This window comes from Leopardus geoffroyi, chromosome D1, assembly GCF_018350155.1.
Source record: "Leopardus geoffroyi isolate Oge1 chromosome D1, O.geoffroyi_Oge1_pat1.0, whole genome shotgun sequence".
Classification (NCBI taxonomy): Eukaryota; Metazoa; Chordata; class Mammalia; order Carnivora; family Felidae; genus Leopardus; species Leopardus geoffroyi.
The window spans coordinates 110,289,706-110,310,277 of NC_059329.1; the positions used below are offsets into that span (position 1 = coordinate 110,289,706).

Consider the following 20,572-nt stretch of genomic DNA (forward strand, 5'->3'; position numbering starts at 1 on the left):
CGGTTACGTCTAGCGTCTGAGGTCCAAGTCCGCGAGATCATGTTCTGAAGTGCCAGTCTGGCGTGAGGGCCACGGTCTGTTGTGGATTCTGAGGTCCGAGTCAGGATCCGAGCTGTGGTCAAGGTGTGGGTCCGGGGTCGTCTTCGGTCCCGGGTCCCGCGGCGAGTTCCAGGTCTGGGGTCAAGGGCCACGGCCCAGGCCCGGGGCGGGGTCAGGGTCGGGTCTGGGAAGGGGTCCGTGCGGCCAAGGGGGGTCAGGCTCGGGCCAGCCCCGCGCGGCCTCCAGGGGGCGCCGCCGCCCGCCCGCCCGCCCGGCCCCTCGCGGGCTCGCTGGCGCTGTGCGCGGCAGGCGGGGCCGGAGGCGGCGGCGGCTCCGGGGCGCGGGCGGCGGCGGTGGCGGCGGCGGCGGCGGCGGCGGCCCGACTGCAGTCCCGGCGGGAGCGGAGCGAGCCGGGGCCGGGCCCGAGCCGGCGCCATGGGGCGGCGCCGCCTGTGAGCCGCGGCGAGCGGAGCCGCGGGCGCCGAGCGGGGCCAGGCGGGCGGCGGCGCCCGAGGCCGACGGAGCGGCCGGGCCGGGGCCGAGCGCGCCGAGCGGAGCGGAGCCGAGCCGAGCGGCGGGAGAGGCCGCCGCCGCCGCCAAGATGGCGGACCTGGAGGCGGTGCTGGCCGATGTGAGCTACCTGATGGCCATGGAGAAGAGCAAGGCCACGCCGGCCGCGCGCGCCAGCAAGAAGATCCTGCTGCCCGAACCCAGGTGAGGCGGCCGCCGGCCGGGCCCGCTCCCCGAACCCGGAGCCCGCGGCCCCAGACCACCCCGCCGCTGGCCCCTTGACCCCCCCCTCCCCCCAGTGCCCCGTGCCCCGGCCACCGCTCGAGGCTCGGCCACCCCGACCCGACCCCTCGGCCCCAGGCCCAGTGCACCTGAACCCGGGGCTTCCCGGCCCCGCCGGCTCCCCGGGCCGCGCAGTGCCCCCTGCCCCACTGCCTCCCTTCCCTTTCGTACACGCTGCCTGCCCTCGCCCCCGGCGGCCCCGCTCTCCTGCCTTCTCCCACAGGGGCCCCGTGCTGCCCTTCATGCCCCTCCCGGCAGCCCCTGGTCCCCGTGGGGTCCCCTCCTCTACCTGCCACCGGCCACCTGGCCTGACTACATCCCCCATCCCTTAGCTTTCCCGACTCCCGGCACCCCGCCTTGGGGTTGCAGCACCCCCACTCCTAGCCCCCTCTCTCTGGTCGACACTTGCGTGAGGTTTTGCGGGAGGCAGCAAGTCTTCCTGGTCTTCCCCCACCCATCTGGAGGGTCACTGGCTTGGGGTAGGGTTTAAGAGTGCTCTGGGGGCCGGGGTGGTGGTGGGGGGGAGCAGGGTGTGGCGCGCGTGCCCCAGCCCAGCGGGGGAGACACCCACTGCCCCTCTCCCCTCCGATGCCTCCTCTGGCGGCCCTGCGTGTGGTGTCCCGTGGCTGCTGTTTGCCAGAGGATATCCCGGCACCTCTGCAGCAGCTGGACCACGGCTGCCACCTCTCCCTGAGACTATTGATGTCACTGCACCCGGTATCAAAGTTGAAACTGTTCAGGATGTAGGCACGTTCTCTTCAGGATATGGACCGTTGCTGAGGTTTGGCCAGCATTTTATGGCTTCTAGAGTATTTTCCCATTGTGTGAGCCGCACTGCAACCTGTCAGCAGGTAGGACAGGTGCAGTTTTGTCTCCACCGAACGGGTGGGGAAGCAGAAGCCCCGGAGGTGAGCGGCTCGCCCTGTGTCACAGGTAGTCCAGGCTGGCGCCTCGCCACCAGATCAGGGCTTCTGGCTTCCACGTCCACGTCATGTCTACTACTCAGGCCTGAGCCGGGGCCTGGCTGTTCTGCATCTGCGACAGCTGTGTGCCCACCATGATTGCTCATGCCTGAGAGCTGGCATGCTGGAAGTCTGGCTGGCCTGGGAACCTGGGCCTGTCCTAGCTGTCATGTGACTTTGGGCAAGTCCCTTCCCCTCCGCTTCTGGGCCTCGGTTTTCTCATCTGTGAAATGTGGGTAGCGTGAAATAAGGGTCGTGACCCCATGGCGTCCTAAGCCTTTGAAGCAGAGTGCAAAGCTGTGGGGAGTGCCTTGGCTACATCTCCAGCACCCTTCTCTGTGCCCTGTTCACTGGGTTTCGGATTGACTGAACACCAGGCCTGGGAGAGGAAAATTGGTCTGCATTTTGAAAAGGCCGTTAGGGCCCGTTTTTTTCTAAGACATTTGCAATCAGATTTCTCAAAACAGGAACCAGGCTGACTGTCAGCTGGGGGCTGTCCAGGGAGCAGCGACAGTTAGAACAAAAATGAGTTCAGAAATGACAAAGCCACGAGGGAGGAAACGGGGGGCGGGGGGGAGTTAGCCTCTGGGGCTCACAACGGCTCTCCTTGGTGGCTGCGGCCTCGAGACCCTCCTGCAGGTTGGGGCTCTGCAAAGTGTCAGGCAGAACCTTTTCTGGAACTCTCTGTGTTTGGGTAATCTCTCCCCAGAATGCATTGCTCCCGATGGGGCCCCGCCTTGGGTTGGCCCTGCAGGTGTTAGAACCCTGAGAAACGAGATGTTCCTCTTTTCCCGTCCCCTTTACCATCTGTGGTAGTGACGATGCTGATAGGAACGATGGTGGGAATTATAACAATTTATTATTTATTATGACATCTGTCATCTCAGTTGATCCGAAAACCAACCTGTGAAGTTGGCACGGCCATGCCTCACGTGTAGCAGTTGCCCAAGAAATATCAGTTGCTCAAGAAATACCCCGGGTGATGTCTGGAACCAGGCTGTGAGTTTTAGGGGAACAGCAGGAGACCAAGACCCAGGTGTCATGGCTTCTCATAGGGGGTCGCCATCCAGCAGCACAGCGTTGGACAGATGCACCACTGCTGTGAGATGGATAGAGGCTCTCGCAGCGCCCGTCGGTGACCTGAGGCCAGGCCTCTCCTAACGGAGGACATGCCAGCCTTTGCTTTTATGCTTCGCACACCTGGTGGGTCGGATGCCTCCTGCCCTGGAAGGTCACGATGACTGTGTCTTACATTTGCCTAGCGCTTCCCAGTTTGCAAGCGAGCTTTTACTCCAGCTGATTCTTTCCACAACTGTGGGAAAGCAGGGCCCCGAAGGTGGTATTCTCCCGTTTAATACTTGAAGCAACTGAGGCCCAGGAAGGGGAGGAGACTTAGTCCCAGAGGTGAGCTGGAATTTGAACTCAGGTCTCCAGACCCCCTGCTGTGCTTCATTTCCTCCACACAACCCTGTACCCCCTCTGCTCTCCCCTCGGGCACCCCTCGTCTGGGTTGCCGTGGTCTGGGGGTTGGCCCGGAAGCAGCAGGGCACAAGGCCCGGCCCCTGCCCCGTCACCTGGGACAGAATGGAGCCGCTCTGACAAAGCTAGTACGCGGAGGAGGCAGCTCCTGCCTGGGGTCACGTCTTCCCCTCACCCACAAGGTCAGGGTCAGGAAGAATGGCCGTGGTTCGTCCATGACGAGATGCCGTTTGGAGACGTTCCCACCTTGGGGTGGTCCGTCTTGGCAGCCTGCCTGCAGCTGGTGCCCAGGTTGTGGCTTGGCCGGGAGCTGGGGCTGGCATCAGCTCTGACTTGTCAGGGCTAGGAACAGGAGCTGTTGGGCAGGCACAGTGCCACTTTGAGTTGGCACAGGGTCCTCCCCTTCTGTCACCCTATAGAATCTGAGGGAACAGACCCATTTCTCGACCTCCTCATGGAAGGAGGCAGTGTTGTGTAGCTGGGAGACAGGAGACCCGGCTTGTGATCCTGCTGCGATCCCAGCATGTCCCTTTTCCTGACTGCACCTGTCTCCGTTTCCCCTTCAGTAAAGCCAGGGCCCGCCCCCCAGGGATGACCTCGCAGTGCTCCTTCAGCCCTCGGGCCTGTGGTCTGTGCTTCTCCCCGATGGAGCTGCTCTCCCTCCACCAGCAGCGGTCCTGTAATTACTGTCATTTGCTTAATATGACCACGGAGGCCGGGTGTAATTAATCTCTGGGCTCCTGGCTCAGGAGCCTCGCTCGGGCGGTCCCAGGAGATGCCCCTGCCCTCCCTGGTGACAGTGGCAGCCCCAGCAGCAGATTGTCGGAGCCGGGTGCCTCTTGCAGCCTCCCATTTTCTCAGCTCTTTCCTGGTCCCTCCCCCACCATGGATTTCCTCCTTCCTGCCCTTTTCTGGCTTCCCTGGCTCCCAGACCGGGCCACTGTTCCTCTGCTCCTTCGTTCCTGTTAACTCTTTGCCTCCAGGACTTCCTGCCCACGATTTGTATGGGGGGGGGGGGGCGGGGAAGGGGTGCAGGGGAAGGTTTCCTCCCTTCCTCCTCCACTTCTCCATCACCAGCAAAACGCTGTTTATTTCCAGCCTTTGTCCCTCACCCAGAACTTTCTACCCCAGCGGTAGCTCTCCTCCTCACTCCCACACCCCGCCAAACAAGGTGATCTTTTCAGCAGTCATTCCCTCTGGGCCTTTGAAGCCCCTCCTTTGCTCAGGAGTGGGTCTCTGGGACGTCTGTTCCCATCTGCGCTCCTCTCCAGGCCATGGGGTTTCACATTTTTGCCATTAAGTTGCTCGCCCGCCCTCCCGCTGTTCCCTCAGTAAGTGGATTTGAAGGGAGCATGAGCATTATGGGTTGGAATCTGTGCAGGGGAATCTGGGCTCTGTCAAACCAGGAATAACGTGTCCTATTAATGCACGATCAATCCCTAGTAGTAAATTCCCGGTGACGTCAGGTGTAGGCACTCTGCAGCGGCGCTTCCTCCCCGCCCCGGGCACCCAGGGGCTGCGCGCGCACGGCTGGTGCTTCCAGGATATTCTGCTCCTGCCTCGGAGCAAACAGCCAACACCAGGAGCATGTGAGAGTCTTTGAGGATCGCACAGCCTCCCTCACACCTGCCCCTTCCTCCTGTGGCCCCAAGGGGCCACTGTGCTCTGTTGGTCACATAAGACAGAGAGTTGTACTCAGGTTATCACTGATCTGTTTCAAGTAAGAGATACTGAAAATGACATGTTTGGCTGCAGCTTTTTTCTAAATAACATTCCTTCTCTGCATCTCTGCTGCCTCGAAGGGTAGCATCTGTGTTGGCAGAGGAGCAGGGTTTCAGAAGCGAGTTTTCTGGTGTAAAAGTGTTAGCAGCTCTGTCTCTGAGCGGGGCATTCTCTGACTCTGCAGGCCACCCAGGTCGGGGTGGACAGCCCCTTTCTGGGAACCACGGGCCACGGGGCCCCGGAACTTTGTTCTTGGTGCGTTTTAACATAATGGCAGTAAATTGCAGGGTGTGGTACTCAGGTCATGTTAGCATAGAAGCCGTGACATGTGACAAGGCCGCCAGAGAGCACCCCCCCCCCCCACCCCGCACATCCCGCAAGGAGCCACGTCGTGGCCACCGCACTGACTGTTGGGAGCCTGGGTGGCTTGGGCGTTTGTGTGGAGGGGGGGGGGGTGCTTGTGCGCGTGACACCTAGTGCGTGTCTTTTTCTCTTCCCTGGGCTTGGCCTTTCCGGGTGGCCTTCAGGGTTGGTCTCTCCCACTTGGTATGCGGCCCTGTTCTCGAGCTGAGGACACTGAGCCCCAGGGCAAGTCATTGAGAAATATTAATAAGAAGCCCCAGGGGACTTCCTCCTCCTGCTGCCACCTCAGTGCCAGGTTTCCTGGAAATGCCACAGAGGAGCCGCTGCCACAGCCACAGCCTCTGCTCTGCTGGCTTGTTCACTGTCCTCTCCCAGAGCGTGGCTATTCAAGGCGTGGCCGTGCCAGACCCACCAGGCCCTGCCGCCCCCGTGCCATCCTGCACCGTCCGGGGCTTTCGCAACTCTGGCATCCCGGTGACACCCCGGCCTGCCAGGTGCCAGCCGAAGCTGCCCGTAGCCCGCCGGGCTCCCAGGAGAGATGCTACCCGCTGCCCACAGCACTGGCAGTGGACGGAGGGGGAGGCAGCCGGGGTACAAGTCCGGGGTCCTCTGCAGAGGTTGCAGGGGAAGGCCCCTGCCTGGCGAGTCACCATTTCTCGGGGAGAGTTGGACATTTTCTGGCTGCTGTCTCCATGTGGGATGCTGGGCAGGCCACTCAGCTTCTAGCCTAGATTTCCTCACCATCAAAACAAAACAAGCGTGTTTGCCCCCAGCCCTTGCTAGAGGGCCAGGATCAGCCTCTGTGCCACAGAGCAAGGGACCTTGCCTTTCTTCTGAACCATGTGGTTCCAGAAGGCACCGGAAGTTCTCCCCCACAGCCCTCACCCCCTTCCTGCCTGCCTGCCGTCCTGTCACCCCTACCCACACTCCGGGCTGTGGGGGAGGATGCGCTCTCCCCCTCAGTGTCAGGCTTGGCCTGCTCCTGGGAGCAGCTGGGGCCAAAGCGAACAGCCCCGGCCATAGGCAGCAGGGTCCGGCAGCTCCCTGCCAGACAGGGCAGGCCCTCCTGCCACAGGGCCCTTGCTGCTTCGTCAGGGGCTGGTATCAGGTTCTGTCCCCACCCCCCACCCCCCACCCCTGGGTCCTCAGGCTGATGAGCATGAGTGTGTGAGGCTGGTCTGTGAGCCACTCACCTGGCCCCAGCCCTGGGCAGAGCTCGCCAGTCAGGAGGCCTGGCAGCAGGCGGCACCCTCTGAGGATGTGGGAGGGTGTGGGGCAAAGACCCAAACGAGACCAAATAGCTTATGATCATGTTCTAGAAGAGGTGCAGTCTGGGGGATCCCAGTGGGAGGGCTGCCTCCAGGAGGGGAGCTCTCACAGCAAGGCTAGCGTCTTAGGACAATTCTGCTGTGTCCTCTCAGGCTCTCTATTTTTTTATTTTATGTATTCATTTTATTTTTTTTAGAAATTTTTAAAAGTTTATTTATTTTGAGAGAGAGAGAGAGCGTGTGCACGCACACACACACACACACACACTCACACGCATGAGGTGGGGAGGGGCAGAGAGAGAGAGAGAAGAGAGAATCGCAAGCAGGCTCTGCACTGACAGTGCAGAGCTGGACTCGGGCCTCGATCTCACATGACCTGAAACCAAACCAAGAGTCTGTTGCTTCAGCGACTGAGCCACCCAGGCACCCCCTCAGGCTTTTCAACTGGCCAGCGCGGTGGTGACAGTTCAGAAATTTGTTGACGTCCTCATTTCACAAGTGGGCCAACTGGACGGTTAAAGTCTGTGACTTGGCCTGGCCTCCTCCACGGAGGGGACTTGGGGAGAGCCGTTTGGAACTCAGGCGTGGGTGTCCCCCTGACCGCAAGAGCCAAGGCAGCCAGGGGCCCTTCCCCAGAGAGACTGAGCGCCTGAGGGTCCTTCTGGCGGGGAGGATGCAGGCGTCTGGCTCTCCCGACAACCCAGAGTTGATCGGGGAGCCACGTGCTCCTGTATGTAGGACTTGTTGGCCTGGGTGGGGGCAGAAGTGCTGCTCTGGGCTCGTCGCCACCCTAGACTCTGCCAGTATCAGGGAGCGGGTGTTGGAGAGGAAGGTGACCCAGCCCAGGAGGCCACCACTGCTGCCCGTGCCAGCCTGTATTTGCCACCCGGCTGGAATGTGCCCCATAACACGTTTTTCTAAACTACCGGCTCCCTTGGCCACCAGCCCCATGAGAACAGACAGGAAACCCTAACGCTGTCGCTTTGGGGGCCTTCCATTCAAGGCTTTGCTTAGTCCAATCTTGTGTTTGGATGGGGGGGGGGTTGTTTATTTTATTTAGAAAACTTTTTTTTTTTTTTCTTTTTAAGGAAGAAAGTGAAGTACTGTGGGCTGGGAAGAGAGGCGTCCCATGCAGCTCCAGAGGGGAGGCGGGGTCTGGCCACCGGTGCCCCACTTTCTGCTCTCTCCTGGGCTGACCCCACAGCAGAGCCACCGGGAAGGGAGAAGGCTGGGCTGCAGGCTGGCTCCCTCGTCCACGGGCCCTCGGGGAGAGGGCATTTCCCTGGAGGGTCCGGTTCCCAGCCGTTCTGGGTGTCGCCGGGTCCTGTGATGGGAAGCGGGGGGGGGGGGTGTTCCCATCACACTGCCTTCCCTAAGCTGGTGTCAGCCACGCTGATTCCCAGGAAGCCAGTTTGGGGCTCAGGGGGGCTTCCGATCTGGATCTGAAGCGTCTGGACATCATCCCGCTTGACTGCACCTGACTCCATCTGACCACTCACCTCCGTGGGGGATTGACATTTTGTGATTCCCCGCCCCCCACTTTATTACCTTGTCCATCCCCTTCCATAGACCAAAATGTCCCCAAACACAGGATTTGGGTGCAGACATGGCGTGCCAAGAGCTGAGCCAAGGGGTGGTGAGGATCCAGCCTTCCTGTTCCACCTTACAGGTGAAATCCAGGCACTTGGCCCTTACGGAGCCCCAGGTTCCGAGCCCCTAACTCCTGGCTGCCTGGTCTCAAGACCCTGCCGGCCCTTCGCTGCCTTGCACTGGGCCCTGGCTGCTATGCTGCACCCCAGCACACCCCTGGCCTGCCTTCCTGTCCTCCAAAAAGGAGGTCCTAAGCTCTCCCTCACAGGAAATGAGGGGCTCTGGTCTCTGGGCTGCAGGTCCCAGGGCAGGTGTCTCTAGTTTCTGCCGTGTGTGAGCACAGAGCAGGCCTTGGAATCAGGCCTCGCCTCCCGAGTGCCTGTGAGTCTCTGTGGGTCCCCTGGGGCTGGGGAGATGTGTTCTTGATGGTGGCTGGTGGAAGTGAGCTGGCGTGTGACAGTCGGGAGGGGAGACGGTGCCGGCCTGGGTGAGGACCACATCCTGGCCTCAGAGCCCCTGTCCACTGCAGAGGGCATCCTTGCTTTCCTGAGGGAACCAGCTCTGAAGTGGCCACCACTTTGGCGTGGGGCCACCAAGCCACTGGCCCTCAGCTGGGAGCTCCGCTCTCGTTGGTTGGAGTCGCAGGATAGGGACACGGGAGGGCTGTCCTGGTCATCAGCACCCTTCTTGCTGTGGGAGGAGGTCACGGCATCTTCCAGCCTTCTAGGGTAGGGAAGCAGAGGAGGGAGTCATTTAGATAGCTCTAAATTCTCCTGTTATCTTGCGTGGCCTTTCCTTGTGTGGCTCAAACTCGAGCGGAAGCCTGGGGGGAGTGGAGCCGGGGCTTCCGCTCAGACCGTCTCAGAAGGAGAGTGCTGAGCAGAAAAGGGCAGGAGTCCCCCCGCCTCCGAGCATAGGCCCAGCAGCTGGGCAGCGTCCGTGGGCCACACTGGCCCTGCCTGGAACGTTCTCACCTCAGACACCTCTCTCGTGAGCCAGACCATTGCAGGCCTGGGCTGCCATCCCGCTGGCCTGGTCAACTCCTCTGCCTGCCCGATGGCCCGAGCCTGCTCGCACCCAGCCCTGTTTCTTTCCCTTCTTGCTGGCCGTCCCTCTAGTGTCTCACTACCCGGGCTTCCTCCTGTGGGGCCTCCAGCAGACTCTGCCTTCCCTGGACTGAGCTTCCCAAGCGTCCCTAGCCGAGCTCCCTCCTGCCTGGGATGGCCTCTTGCTCACCTTGGCCGGGTCTTCCCCTGCTTGTCCCCACATCCACCCACCTGCCTTGGGCTTTGCCACCTGTTGACATCCTGTTTGCGCTGAGGAACCCAGTGAAGTTCCTCCTCCACACAGCCTCTCGTGATGGCCCAGAACACTCTTCCCTTCCTGAGTGGGTCCTGTCAGGCTTTGTCACACACTGTGTCATGTCTTAGAGCCACGCATGCAGAACTTGCGCCCTGGGAGGGCCTGCCTGGAGGTCCCGGGTACGTGGTACCTTCTGGTAGAAAACGTGCAGCAGGCCCTGGTGACCCGCGCTGGGCTCCAAGAGGGATGCAGGGCCACAGAGCCCAGACTTTCTGATTCTGGTCCTCACCAGCGCGACATCTTCTGTCGGTGGCCTGCCGGTGGCCCCACATATCCTAAGGGCCTTGTGAGCATTGCCTGGGCTCAGGTGTGACTGCGCAGCTTGGTCCCCGGTACAGGCAGCTAAGAGTGTTCCTCGGGAGCCTGAGCCAGTGGAGGCGTGACAGGCAGGCCGGCAGGGCTGGTGTACAGGTGACCCAGGAGCGGGGAGGAGGGGACGGCAAGGTCTGTCTCGGGCACAAAGGATAGCCCCGTGTCGCTTGCCCAGACAGCCCTTGGCGTTGAAGGTGAGCTTTCCGGGTGGGGACCGTTGGGTTGGCCTTTCCATGGTCACAACGGCCAGCCTCTCCCTTGCTGCCCTCCCGAGCAACCCAGGGACACAGGGGCATGTTTTTAATTCAGATGTTAGGAACACAGGAGCCGGGGCTTGGTTTTTGTTTCGTCTTGTTATTACTGTGTAAAAAAACCTGAGATATAATTCACATAACATAAAATTCATGATTTTATTTTTAAAAAAAAAATTTTTTTTTCAACTTTTTTTTTTTTTTATTTATTTTTGGGACAGAGAGAGACAGAGCATGAACGGGGGAGGGACAGAGAGAGAGGGAGACACAGAATCGGAAACAGGCTCCAGGCTCTGAGCCATCAGCCCAGAGCCCGACGCGGGGCTCGAACTCACGGACCGCGAGATTGTGACCTGGCCGAAGTCGGACGCTTAACCGACTGCGCCACCCAGGAGCCCCTAAAATTCATCATTTTAAAGAGTGCGGCCCAGTGGGTTTTAGTACAACTCTCACCCTACCTAATTGGGCAGCTCTCACCCTAATTCCAGAACATTTCCATCACCCCCAAGAAGAAACCCCCTCCCTACCTGTTGGCAGTCACTCCTCTTCTGTGCCCCAGCCCCTGGCACCCACTAATCTGCTCTCTGTCTCTGTAGATTTGCCTGTTCTGGACATGCGACGTAAGTGGCATCATAGAACTGGGGGCCTTTTGTGACTCTTTTTTCGTTTCGCTGCGTGCTAGGGTTCATCCATGTCGTAGCATTTCTGTATATCAGTGCTTTGTCCCACCTTATGGCCGAGCAGTATTCCGTGGTAAGGATAGGCCCCATTTTGGTTACCCATCATCTGCTGATGGTGAGGCCCGGCTTTTGAGGTTTGGCCAGGTTCCTGAAGCCAGCATGAGGCAGTACTGGGACCGGACTTCTGAGCAGCCACCTGCTGGCCACCCTAGCTTCTGGGGACAGAGCCCAGGTGGGCAGGCCCGGGCTGGTAGTTTGCCTTCTTGGAGGGAACAGTGACATTCTGGATCCCGGGGGGAAGAGGCAAGGCCAGCAGGCCTGGCAGGAGCCCCGGGGGCTCCGGCTCACTGAGGGCACCCCCCCACCCCCGCTGTCTTTCAGCATCCGAAGCGTCATGCAGAAGTACCTGGAAGACCGGGGCGAGGTGACCTTTGAGAAGATCTTCTCCCAGAAGCTGGGTGAGTACGAGGTCTGCCAGCCCCAAGGACTTCCCGCCACCGTCCGGCTGCCCCGGGCCTGGGGCGAGGGGGCAGGAGGACTCTGAGGCCGCTCTCCTGCCCCCACCCCAGCCGGCTGGCCTCTGTTCCCTCCCTGGAGGTCTGGCCTCCCATCTGACGGGGCAGGGTTGTGACGAGCACCCCGCGTCCCCTGGGATGGTGACCCACTGTGCCTCCCAGCCCCTGGCGGTCAGCCCCGGGAGCCCCGTGAAGGGGGTGGGGGCCCAGCAGTCTTCCAGGGCGGCCGGGGAAGTTCCTCCTTTGGGTTTTTGTTTTTGAGAGTTGCAGCTTCCCCTTGGCGCAGGCACAGCTGCTGCGGGGCCGTTGGTAGAGCTGACAGGAAGGGGCGGGGCCCTTCCTGTGGCGCCTGCCGAGCTGTGGTCTCCCGCCCCCGCCCCCATGGGCCCTCTTTGAGAGCAACCTGCTTCAGTGGCCCCTCGAGCCTCCTCCTCCAGTGCCCTTGTTTTACACTGCCGCTGCTGCCGCGCTGGCCCACAGGGCAAGGTTGGGTTGGGGTGGTTCCCGGGAAGCAGGCTTCAGGCACACACAGCTCTGGCTCGGCCTTCCCGAGAGGAGAGCAGGATCTCAGCTCTGAAGTGGGAGTGGCCTGGCCTGGCCTGGCAGGACCAGGCATTGGAAGTCAGTGTTGGGGAGCCAGTGCGTCAAAAAAGCACAGTTTGGGTCGGCCCCCTGCCTGTGCTGTGTGACCTTGGGCACGTGGCTTTACCTCTCTGAGCCTGTTGGTGTCCTCACCTAGGAATTAGGACTCAGAAGCCTTGCTGCCCAGGACTGTTGGAGGGCCAGATGAGTTGGCCTCAGTGAAAGCCCCTTGCCCACTGGGAAACCCAGGTCACGAGTGACTCAAAGGCCAGGCCGCCTTTACCAGAAGTGACGGCTGTGTGCTCTGCCGGAGGTGTCCAGGCAGTGCCCCCCAAAGAGGCCTGGAAGCTATCTAGTGCGAGGCTGGTCACCCGTGTCAGGCTGGAGGGATGGGGACTGCCCTTACTTCCCCCTTGCTCTCCAGGGCTGCTCTGGGGCCGGGCCTCGGGCCCCCATTCCCTGGGAGGGGTGAGGCCTGGGAGCCCTTCCCATAGCTTGTCCCGCCTCTTACTTTCCCCAGTGGCCTCGCGCCCTTCGAGGCCCCACCCCCTGGCCTGTCTTTCCCAGCGCCTCCCAGCGGGTAGTAGGCCTCCGCCGCTGTGTTTCTGCAACTGTTCCTCAGGGCTGCTGTGAGAATCGGCCAGATACGGCGGGGGCACGATATGGGGCGTCCAGGGAGAGGGACGTGGGCCCCTTGGGAGGCTGCCCTCCTCCTGCCCGCCATGCTCTGGCCTGACCCAGGTGGATCTGCACCCACACAGCCCGCCCAGTGGGGTGCGGTGCAGGCCCTAGACGGCAGGGAGAGGGCGGGGAGCCGGAGTCAGCCTCTGCGTCGCCAGAGCGCCCGGAGCACCCATCACATTCCAGCTGACATCTGGGGTTCTGGGAGACGGGCACCCCTCAACCTGAAACTGAGAATCTTCAGCTGGTGACAGCTTTTGGGGCCGCCTCGTCCTGTCCCTGCCTGGGGCAGAGACCACCTCTGCTGCCTCCTTGGCCAGTTCCGCCCAGGGAGCCCCAAGCCCACGCCGCCCGCCCTGACGGGAAGGCCAGAGAGGGGCGTGGCCCCGTGTGACCCAACACACTTGCTTTCAGGGTACCTGCTCTTCCGAGACTTCTGCCTGAAACACCTAGAGGAGGCCAAGCCGTTGGTGGAGTTCTATGAGGAGGTGAGGCCCCCGCCGCCTGCAGAGAGGGGAGAAGGTGGGGCTGCTTTCATTCAGTCTCTAAGATGCCTGCTATTGGTGCCTCTGTGTCACCTGTGGGGATCTTGTCCTCTAGATCAAGAAATACGAGAAGCTGGAGACAGAGGAGGAGCGCTTGGCTCGCAGCCGGGAGGTCTTCGACACCTACATCATGAAGGAGCTGCTGGCCTGCTCACACGTGAGTGCCGCGGCCAGCCCGTCCCTAGGTCTAGACCCCAGCGCCGGCCCAGAGCGGCCTGGGGTGTGGGCAGGGATGCAGGGGCCCTGCAGAGGATTCACAGCCACCTCTGTCTTCTGCAGCCCTTCTCGAAAAGTGCCACTGAGCACGTCCAGGGCCACCTGGTGAAGAAGCAGGTTCCTCCGGATCTCTTCCAGGTGCGTGCTGGGCTTATCCCCGCTGCCTCCCTGCCCGGCCAGGGGCACCCTGGGACCGTTGAGGTCACGGAGCCTGGCCGGCTCCCAGTCTGGCTCAGTCACCAACCTCCAGCTTCTCCCCTTAGCCATACATTGAAGAGATTTGTCAGAACCTCCGAGGGGATGTGTTCCAGAAATTCATCGAGAGGTGAGAGCAGAGCGTATGCGGGAGGGGCAGGGGAGGAAGAGGCAGCTCTGAGAAGGGGTGTGGATGGTGTGGAGGAGAGAATCCAGGCGGGCGGGTGCCTGGGCCCCGCCAACGGCCCCATGCAGGGACTCCTGAGAAGTGGGACAGGCTCCTAGCCACCACCTCCTCCACAGTCCCACCCTGTCCTTCTTAGTGCCAGGCATCTCCGAGCCCCAGGGGATTCTCCGGGGTGTGAAGGACCACCTAAGTGTCATTCCTTCTCATGGACTGTTGAGCACCTTGCTGGGCCCATCTATGCTGAGAAGCATCAGGGTGACACAAAAGGACACACCGTCTTCTTCTGTGGCCCCCGTGGCCAGAGCTGGCCTGGTGGGTGGGAGTTGCAGGCAGATTTCAGCTTAATGTGAGCAACAGCTTTCTTAGGGTCCCAGCTGCCAGGCAACGGAGGGGGAGTTTCACAGGGGTGAGTGCTGCGTCACTAGAGGTGTACAAGCAGGGATGAGATGAGCATTGTCAGGGATACAGTGGGAGGAAGTCCAGGTCAGACCGGAGGTCCTCTTTTCTAAGCTTATCTGACACCCACTTGGGCCAGCGCTACTCTTGGGAGTCCAGGAGAGGACAGCTGAGGTTCGGGACCCCAGACAATGGCAGTGGTGGGGGGTAGGCTCGCACCCAGCATCATTTTGCCCACTTTCTGAAGTTCATCTGAGTCCTGGTTCTTCTCTTACAGCGATAAATTCACACGATTTTGCCAGTGGAAGAATGTGGAGCTCAACATCCATGTGAGTGGGCCGGGTGGGCATGGAAGACTGCTCCCTCCCTTCCACCCTTCCCAGGGAGCTGGGCACCGAAGCTCGGCCAGGGCTGGGCGGGTCAGGGGAGCCTGCCCTTCAGCCCCCAGGGCGGTGGCTGTGGGCTCGGTGCCAGGATCCCAGTGAGGGTGGCTCAGGGCAGGTAAGCGCGTGGCGAGGGTGGTCCCGGGCCCGGGACTGGCCCCACCGCTGCCGGGGTGTCTCTGCCCTGGGTGCTCTGACCCTGCTTGTTGCCGCCCCACAGCTGACCATGAACGACTTCAGCGTGCACCGCATCATCGGACGAGGGGGCTTCGGCGAGGTCTATGGGTGCCGGAAGGCCGACACGGGCAAGATGTGAGCGCCAGCTCAGCCAGCGTCGAGTGGGATGCCTGAGGGAGGGGAGGGCCCCCTGGGGGTGTGCATGGAAGAGCCGTGAGGGGATCGGGGCCCCCAGGTCCTACGTGGGCAGGTCTCTGCAGAGGCTACTGTCTCCCCCCTTTCCGTGTTGGTGCTGCCGCCCCCCACAGGCCCCCAGAGGCCCCGCCTCACCAGTACTCTCTCCTGCCTTCTGTCTTGCCTCGTCTCAGTGTCCAGTTCTCACCGCAAGAGCCCTGAGGACTCGCCCCCACCCCCCGCCCCCCATGGACCGCCCCCCCCCCAGACACAGCCCTGGGCTCTGCGCTGAAGGTGCGTGTGGACTGACTGACCAGCCAGCGTTCCCCTCCCCCCCCCCCCCCCCCCCACCAGGTACGCCATGAAGTGTCTGGATAAGAAGCGCATCAAGATGAAGCAGGGGGAGACCCTGGCCCTGAACGAGCGCATCATGCTGTCCCTCGTCAGCACTGGGGTGAGCCAGGAGGGCCCGGGCAGGTCACTGCAGCAGCCTCAGGTCCCGGAACCGTGCGCGGCCTCTGCTGACCTGGCCTCCCATGCCCTCCCAGGACTGCCCGTTCATCGTGTGCATGTCGTACGCATTCCACACGCCGGACAAGCTCAGCTTCATCCTTGATCTCATGAACGGTGAGTGCGCGGCCTGGCCCCCGGTGGGCCGCGGGGCTGGGGGCTGGGACGCGCAGCTGAGCGCCACCCTGCGGGGCTGCCTCCCTCAGGCGGGGACCTGCACTACCACCTGTCCCAGCACGGGGTTTTCTCCGAGGCCGACATGCGCTTCTACGCGGCCGAGATCATCCTGGGCCTGGAGCACATGCACAACCGCTTCGTTGTCTATCGGGACCTGAAGGTGAGGCTCTGCCCCCCCCTCCCCTCCACGCCACTGGCCCGCCTGGCCCAGAGCAGGGGCGTCTGGGACAGAGTCGGCTGGCTGCTCCCTTCTTCACCGGCCCCCCTACCCAGCCATTTTCTGGACTCCGGTTGTAACTGGGGAAAGGAGGGGAAGACCCCACCCGGGGCCTTGTCCCTGGACACCCACGACACTCCAGGGTGAGGACAGTGACCTAGCTGGCATCTTGCCTGGCCAGGCCCTGTCCTGAGTCACCCTTGAGGCTGCTCACTGGGCTTCCCCCACAGCCAGCCAACATCCTTCTGGACGAGCACGGTCACGTGCGCATCTCAGACCTCGGCCTGGCCTGCGACTTCTCCAAGAAGAAGCCCCACGCCAGCGTGTGAGTGCCCGGCCCCCCACTCTCCCTTCCCGCACCCTCCGCCAGACCCTCTCATGGCCTCCTTGCTCCCACAGGGGCACCCACGGGTACATGGCCCCTGAGGTCCTGCAGAAGGGCGTGGCCTACGACAGCAGCGCTGACTGGTTTTCCCTGGGCTGCATGCTTTTCAAGTTGCTGCGGGGGTGAGTGGGCCCTCCCCGGCCGGCGGGCGGGACGGGACAGGGAAGAGCTCATCCCTAGTCCAGGTAGGTGTCTAGGGGAGGGGGGCTACAGCTGCCTGGGTGTTAGGGCGGCACCATCCCTGGCTTTGGATGAGGATCATTGTCGCTCCCTGCCTCGGTTTCCCCATTCCTATCCTCTGACCTTGTGCTTCTTGCCCAGGCACAGCCCCTTTCGGCAGCACAAGACCAAAGATAAGCACGAGATTGACCGCATGACATTGACAATGGTGAGTGTAGGGAGGCTGGGTGGAGTCCATGGGGGGCGGTCACCGTGGGGATGGGGTCTCCTGTGCGTTGTCAGGGTCATGGATTCTTGGTTCCCACCAAATAACAACAAACTTGGGCCACTCATCCTTACTCTGGCCTCCTGCCCCAGAGGCTTCCCATCCCTGTGTTGTCAGAACAAATGTGCCCGCTGGGGGCAAATGAGGAAGGTGGGCCCTGTCTTTCCCTGTGCCGGGGGCCAGGTCCCATCCTCGGACCCTGCCAGTGTCCACTCCTCCCCGCAGGCTGTGGAGCTGCCCGACTCCTTCTCCCCCGAGCTCCGTTCCTTGCTGGAGGGGCTGCTGCAGAGGGATGTCAACCGGAGACTGGGCTGCCTGGGTCGAGGGTGAGTGCCCGGGACCAGGGCCAACTGTCCCAGGCCCTCCCTCCCTGCCAGGCCCTGGGTATTTGGGCATGCTGCTAGGCTAGCCTGAGGATGAGGGCTGTGTCCCGTCACTGGAGCCCCCTCCTGGTGCCAGCCTCTTTTGAGGGGTCCACGGGTTGGGAGATGGCCAGCCCCATCCAGTGTTCTCAGGGGACGGGGCTGCCTGGCGCACAGCTGCCGGAGCTGCTGGGGGACGGGCTTCCAGAAGGGCCCCTGTAACAAACGTGGCGATGATCATGATGATGGCAACAGCTTTTTGTGTTTATTAAGCATTTACTAAGTTGTTGGGCACGATGTCGCAAGACTTACAAATGTGAAGACTCCCAACGGCCCTATGATGTGGGAACCGTTCTCCCCATTTTAGAGATGAGGAAACAGGCTGAGGTTTAAGGAACCTTCCCGGGGTGGCAGAGCCAGAGAACGGCGGCAGCAGGAGTTAGCCTGGGCCACCTGCTCCGGCGCCCAGGCTTCGCCCCCGCCTGATGACCCACATCTCCCCACAGGGCCCAGGAGGTAAAGGAGAGCCCCTTCTTCCGCTCCTTGGACTGGCAGATGGTCTTCTTGCAGAAGGTACCAGCCTGGGGCAGGGCCAGGCGGGCGCCCTGTAGCCCCTGCCTGGTGCTGATGCCCAGCCTGTGCTCTGCTGCAGTACCCTCCCCCGCTGATCCCCCCTCGAGGGGAGGTGAACGCTGCTGACGCCTTCGACATTGGCTCCTTTGACGAGGAGGACACAAAAGGAATCAAGGTACCGGGCCTGCCCTGGCCTCTCACATGAGCCCTGCTCCTGGCCTGCAGGGCTCTGTCAGCCGCTGGGCCTCAGGCTTCTCCTCCCCAAACGTGCCTGGGAGGGTGGGGGGCCGTGTGAGACCAGACCCCCCCCCCCCGCCGCCCCACCCCTGCCTGGGAGCCCTGGGGCTGGGCAGGCCTGTGGCTGACGGATGGATGTCCCTGCCCTGTCTACTCGCTGAAGTTGCTGGACAGTGACCAGGAACTCTACCGCAACTTCCCCCTCACCATCTCGGAGCGGTGGCAGCAGGAGGTGGCCGAGACGGTCTTCGACACCATCAATGCCGAGACTGACCGGCTGGAGGCCCGCAAGAAAACCAAAAACAAGCAGTTGGGCCACGAGGAAGGTGAGGGTTCGTAGCTGCCGTGGGCACCCACTGGGCAGTTTGGAGATGAGAAATCGGCTCAGGTTTCGGAAAGCCACCGAGGTCGCTGGGAGGCCGAAGCAAGGATCCGGCCGCGGGCGGGCCTGGCTGAGCGCGCCTCTCACTCTCTCGCGGCAGACTATGCCCTGGGCAAGGACTGCATCATGCATGGCTACATGTCCAAGATGGGCAACCCCTTCCTGACGCAGTGGCAGAGGCGGTACTTCTACTTGTTTCCCAACCGGCTGGAGTGGCGGGGCGAGGGCGAGGCCCCGGTAAGGAGCGGGCTGGTGCCCGCGGGTGCCGGAGGCGGGGTGAGTGCCCGGGGCCGCCAGCCCGCGCCGCGGCCTCACCGCCCCTTCCCGCCCCTTCCCGCCCCTCCCGCCCGCCCTGCAGCAGAGCCTGCTGACCATGGAGGAGATCCAGTCTGTGGAGGAGACGCAGATCAAGGAGCGGAAGTGCCTCCTTCTCAAGATCCGCGGCGGCAAACAGTTTGTGCTGCAGTGCGACGTGAGTGGGGCCAGGGGCCGGCGGCGGGTGGGGCGGGCTGGGAAGGGAGCCTCGGGCACCCAGACCCCCTCCCCCCTCCCCGTCTGACGGCCCCGGGTGCCCGCAGAGTGACCCTGAGCTGGTGCAGTGGAAGAAGGAGCTTCGTGACGCGTACCGCGAGGCCCAGCAGCTGGTGCAGCGCGTGCCCAAGATGAAGAACAAGCCGCGCTCGCCCGTGGTGGAGCTGAGCAAGGTGCCGCTGGTCCAGCGCGGCAGTGCCAACGGCCTCTGACCCGCCCGCCTTTTATAAACCTCTAATTTATTTTGTCGAATTTTTATTATTTGTTTTCCCGCAAAGCGGAAAAGGTTTTATTTTGTAATTATTGTGATTTCCTGTGGCCCCAGCCTGGCCCAGCCCCCAGGGGGGGCCCGCTTGCCTTGGCTCCTGCTGCCACCGACCCAGCCACTGTCCAGCCGCCCTCAGCCCCGACCCTCCAGGGGCCTCCCCTCCCAGTGTCTTCCTGTGGGTGGGAGCAGGGGGCCGGGGGGGGGGGGGAGCAGCAGCCCCCGCAGCCCTCCTGGCCCTTCTCCAGGGACGATGCCGCACCGCGTTGTGTCCCCTCAGGCTCTGTGCCCACAGCACAGTGGGGTGGCCCAGCGTCCCCCACCCCAGGGGAGGCCGCAGCCAGGGATACTACTTGAATTTTCCCACCGAAGCCCCTCCTGTGACAGGGGCACAGTCCTGCACTGTCCTGTCCTCCAGCCAGTCGGTGGAGGAGGGGCCCATTATCTCCCTGACCCCAGGGCCCGGCCGCAGTGACTCGAGCTCTTGTGCCCCTGCCCAGGAAGAGCGCCTGTATCACTGGCCGCCTCCATTCCCACGTTCCCTGGACACTGAGGGACCCTGGCATTGGCAGCAGTTGCGGCTGCCCTCCCTGCGGTCCCCCCTCCCTCCCCCGCCGAGCGTCCGGGCTCAGGGACCACAGAAAGGCAGCTGTGGGTTGTGTCACACTGGCCTAGCCTGGCCCTGAGGTCCCCTGCCCCCCCCCCCCCCACCCCGGGCTGGGTGAGGCCTCATCTGCCTGGGACCATAGGTGACCAGCCTTGACGGGCCGGGCAGCACAGTGAGAGGGGCCGGGGGGGGCCAGCCCTCGCCACCCTGGGCTGGTCAGTGTGCCCCCCCCCCCCGCCCCGGGCTGTCCAGCCCCATAGCCCCACGTCCCGTCAGTGCCACTGCCCACAGGGCGCCACCCCGCCCGCCGCATGCCCCCTTGTGCCAGTCGCGCTGCCGTGTGTGGTGTCGCGCCCCCTCCCCCTGGGGCTGGGTTGGTGCACCCTCCCTTCCCATCTACTCCCGGGGGCGCTCCTTTGCCGATTTTTGAATGTGATTTTAAAGAGTGGAAAATGAGACTATGCGTTTTTATAAAAAATGGTGCCTGACTTGACCGTGTCCGATTCTTTTGTGCCCAGTGACCATTTTCAGCCACCGCTGGGCTAGGGCCTGAGGAGAGAGGGTATTTATTGGTGGTGCCAGGTCCCCTCTGCTGCCACAGCGGGCATCAGGGCCAGCCTGCCTTGGCCCAATCCCTCCCCGGGGTAGGGCGGGGGGCTCCACGCCTCCTCTCCCGCCCCACCGGCTCATCCTCCCACACAAGGGGAAGCAGGAAGAGGGGCTTGGTGTCACATTGGGACTGATCGGCCAAGCACCTCAGCTCGCCAGGCATTGTGCTGAGGACACCCTTCGGGCAGTCAGGCACCTCTGCCCTTGGGGTCACGCAGTAGCCTCTGGGCCCTTGGACTGCTCTGGCTTTGGCCTCCCCTCTTGCCCTGCGGTGCAGCCCCCCCCCCCCCCCGTAGGGGTTCCTGCGGCCTGAGGGATCCCCCAGCACTTGGTCTCTACCCGGAGGCTCTGCTCAACCTCATTTTCCCCACATACTTGCCCTACAGGCCCATGTGGTGATG

The 20,572-nt window shown here is 62.5% G+C and overlaps 1 protein-coding gene across 4 annotated transcripts; it reads left to right on the plus strand.

Annotated features, from left to right (window-relative positions):
- Positions 1–533: 533 nt before the first annotated feature.
- Positions 534–20,050, plus strand: GRK2 (G protein-coupled receptor kinase 2). Of its 4 annotated transcripts, none has more exons than XM_045486015.1 (21): positions 534–753; positions 11,202–11,278; positions 13,013–13,086; positions 13,199–13,300; positions 13,423–13,497; positions 13,623–13,684; positions 14,415–14,466; positions 14,741–14,832; positions 15,226–15,325; positions 15,420–15,498; positions 15,588–15,718; positions 16,006–16,100; positions 16,175–16,282; positions 16,482–16,548; positions 16,789–16,931; positions 17,474–17,540; positions 17,620–17,715; positions 17,941–18,103; positions 18,260–18,396; positions 18,518–18,631; positions 18,738–20,050. In XM_045486015.1, the coding sequence occupies exons 1-21, from the start codon at positions 641–643 to the stop codon at positions 18,900–18,902; spliced, it is 2,112 nt and encodes a 703-aa protein (XP_045341971.1). In that variant the 5' UTR covers positions 534–640; the 3' UTR covers positions 18,903–20,050. The 4 variants fall into 4 exon arrangements, with proteins under 4 accessions (XP_045341971.1, XP_045341972.1, XP_045341973.1 ...); XM_045486016.1 differs by having other exon boundaries at positions 18,521–18,631; XM_045486017.1 differs by having other exon boundaries at positions 16,831–16,931.
- Positions 20,051–20,572: the final 522 nt, after the last annotated feature.

What these genes read in the sequence shown, in the direction of transcription:
- GRK2 (XM_045486015.1), top strand. Translation starts at nt 641, where the DNA reads ATGGCGGACCTGGAGGCGGTGCTGGCCGATGTGAGCTACCTGATGGCC. An exon ending in AAGAAGCCCCACGCCAGCGT is followed by an intron (nt 16,101 to 16,174) that starts GTGAGTGCCCGG and finishes TTGCTCCCACAG; the next exon opens with GGGCACCCACGGGTACATGG. An exon ending in AGGACACAAAAGGAATCAAG is followed by an intron (nt 17,716 to 17,940) that starts GTACCGGGCCTG and finishes TACTCGCTGAAG; the next exon opens with TTGCTGGACAGTGACCAGGA.